The sequence below is a fragment of the Seriola lalandi genome, unplaced genomic scaffold, assembly GCF_002814215.2.
Source record: "Seriola lalandi dorsalis isolate HSWRI2012SDOR001 ecotype SW California unplaced genomic scaffold, Sedor1 jcf7180002054582, whole genome shotgun sequence".
Taxonomy (NCBI): Eukaryota; Metazoa; Chordata; class Actinopteri; order Carangiformes; family Carangidae; genus Seriola; species Seriola lalandi.
Window position 1 is genome coordinate 868,770 of NW_019525135.1, and position 447 is coordinate 869,216.

The following is a 447-nucleotide window of genomic DNA, read 5'->3' on the forward strand; positions in this document are numbered from 1 at the left end:
CTGGAGAGAAGAGCGAGAGGCTGAACAGTGCGGCGGCGGAACATCAGCAATCGCTGGCGTGAACATGGCGGAGACCGTACGCTCGCTCTTCGACTACCGGGACCCACACAGCCTGGACAGCGACGGAGAAGGCGTCAAACCGGCACCGCCACTGCGAGGGTGAGGGAGTCAATTAACCATGACTATATACAATAGTACAAAACTGTCATGATAATGTTTTCCTCTCCAATGACAGCCAGACTCGGTGGGTGTGTGCGCGCATGTATGTGTGAGGGTGTTTTTGATGGAGCTAAAGTTGTAAACATACGTTATTTGTCAAGTTTGTCAGTGAGTAAAAGTACAGTCGAAAAACATTCTGTGAGAAAGTCGCTCGTTTGTCTCATGCTAGCTTGTTTTTTCAACGTTAATTCCACCTTACAAAGCAGCTCCAAAGAGGTGTGTGCGCGC

At 49.7% G+C, this 447-nt stretch overlaps 1 protein-coding gene across 3 annotated transcripts in view; it reads left to right on the top strand.

Annotated features, from left to right (window-relative positions):
- LOC111664042 (uncharacterized) overlaps positions 1-447 on the top strand; it is a 17,619-nt gene continuing 17,172 nt past the window's right edge. For all 3 annotated transcript variants that reach the window (XM_023418486.2, XM_023418489.2, XM_023418487.2), the window contains exon 1: positions 1-159. In XM_023418486.2, the coding sequence (XP_023274254.1) occupies positions 65-159 (95 nt within the window). In that variant the 5' untranslated portion in view covers positions 1-64. The remainder of the gene's footprint in view (positions 160-447) is intronic.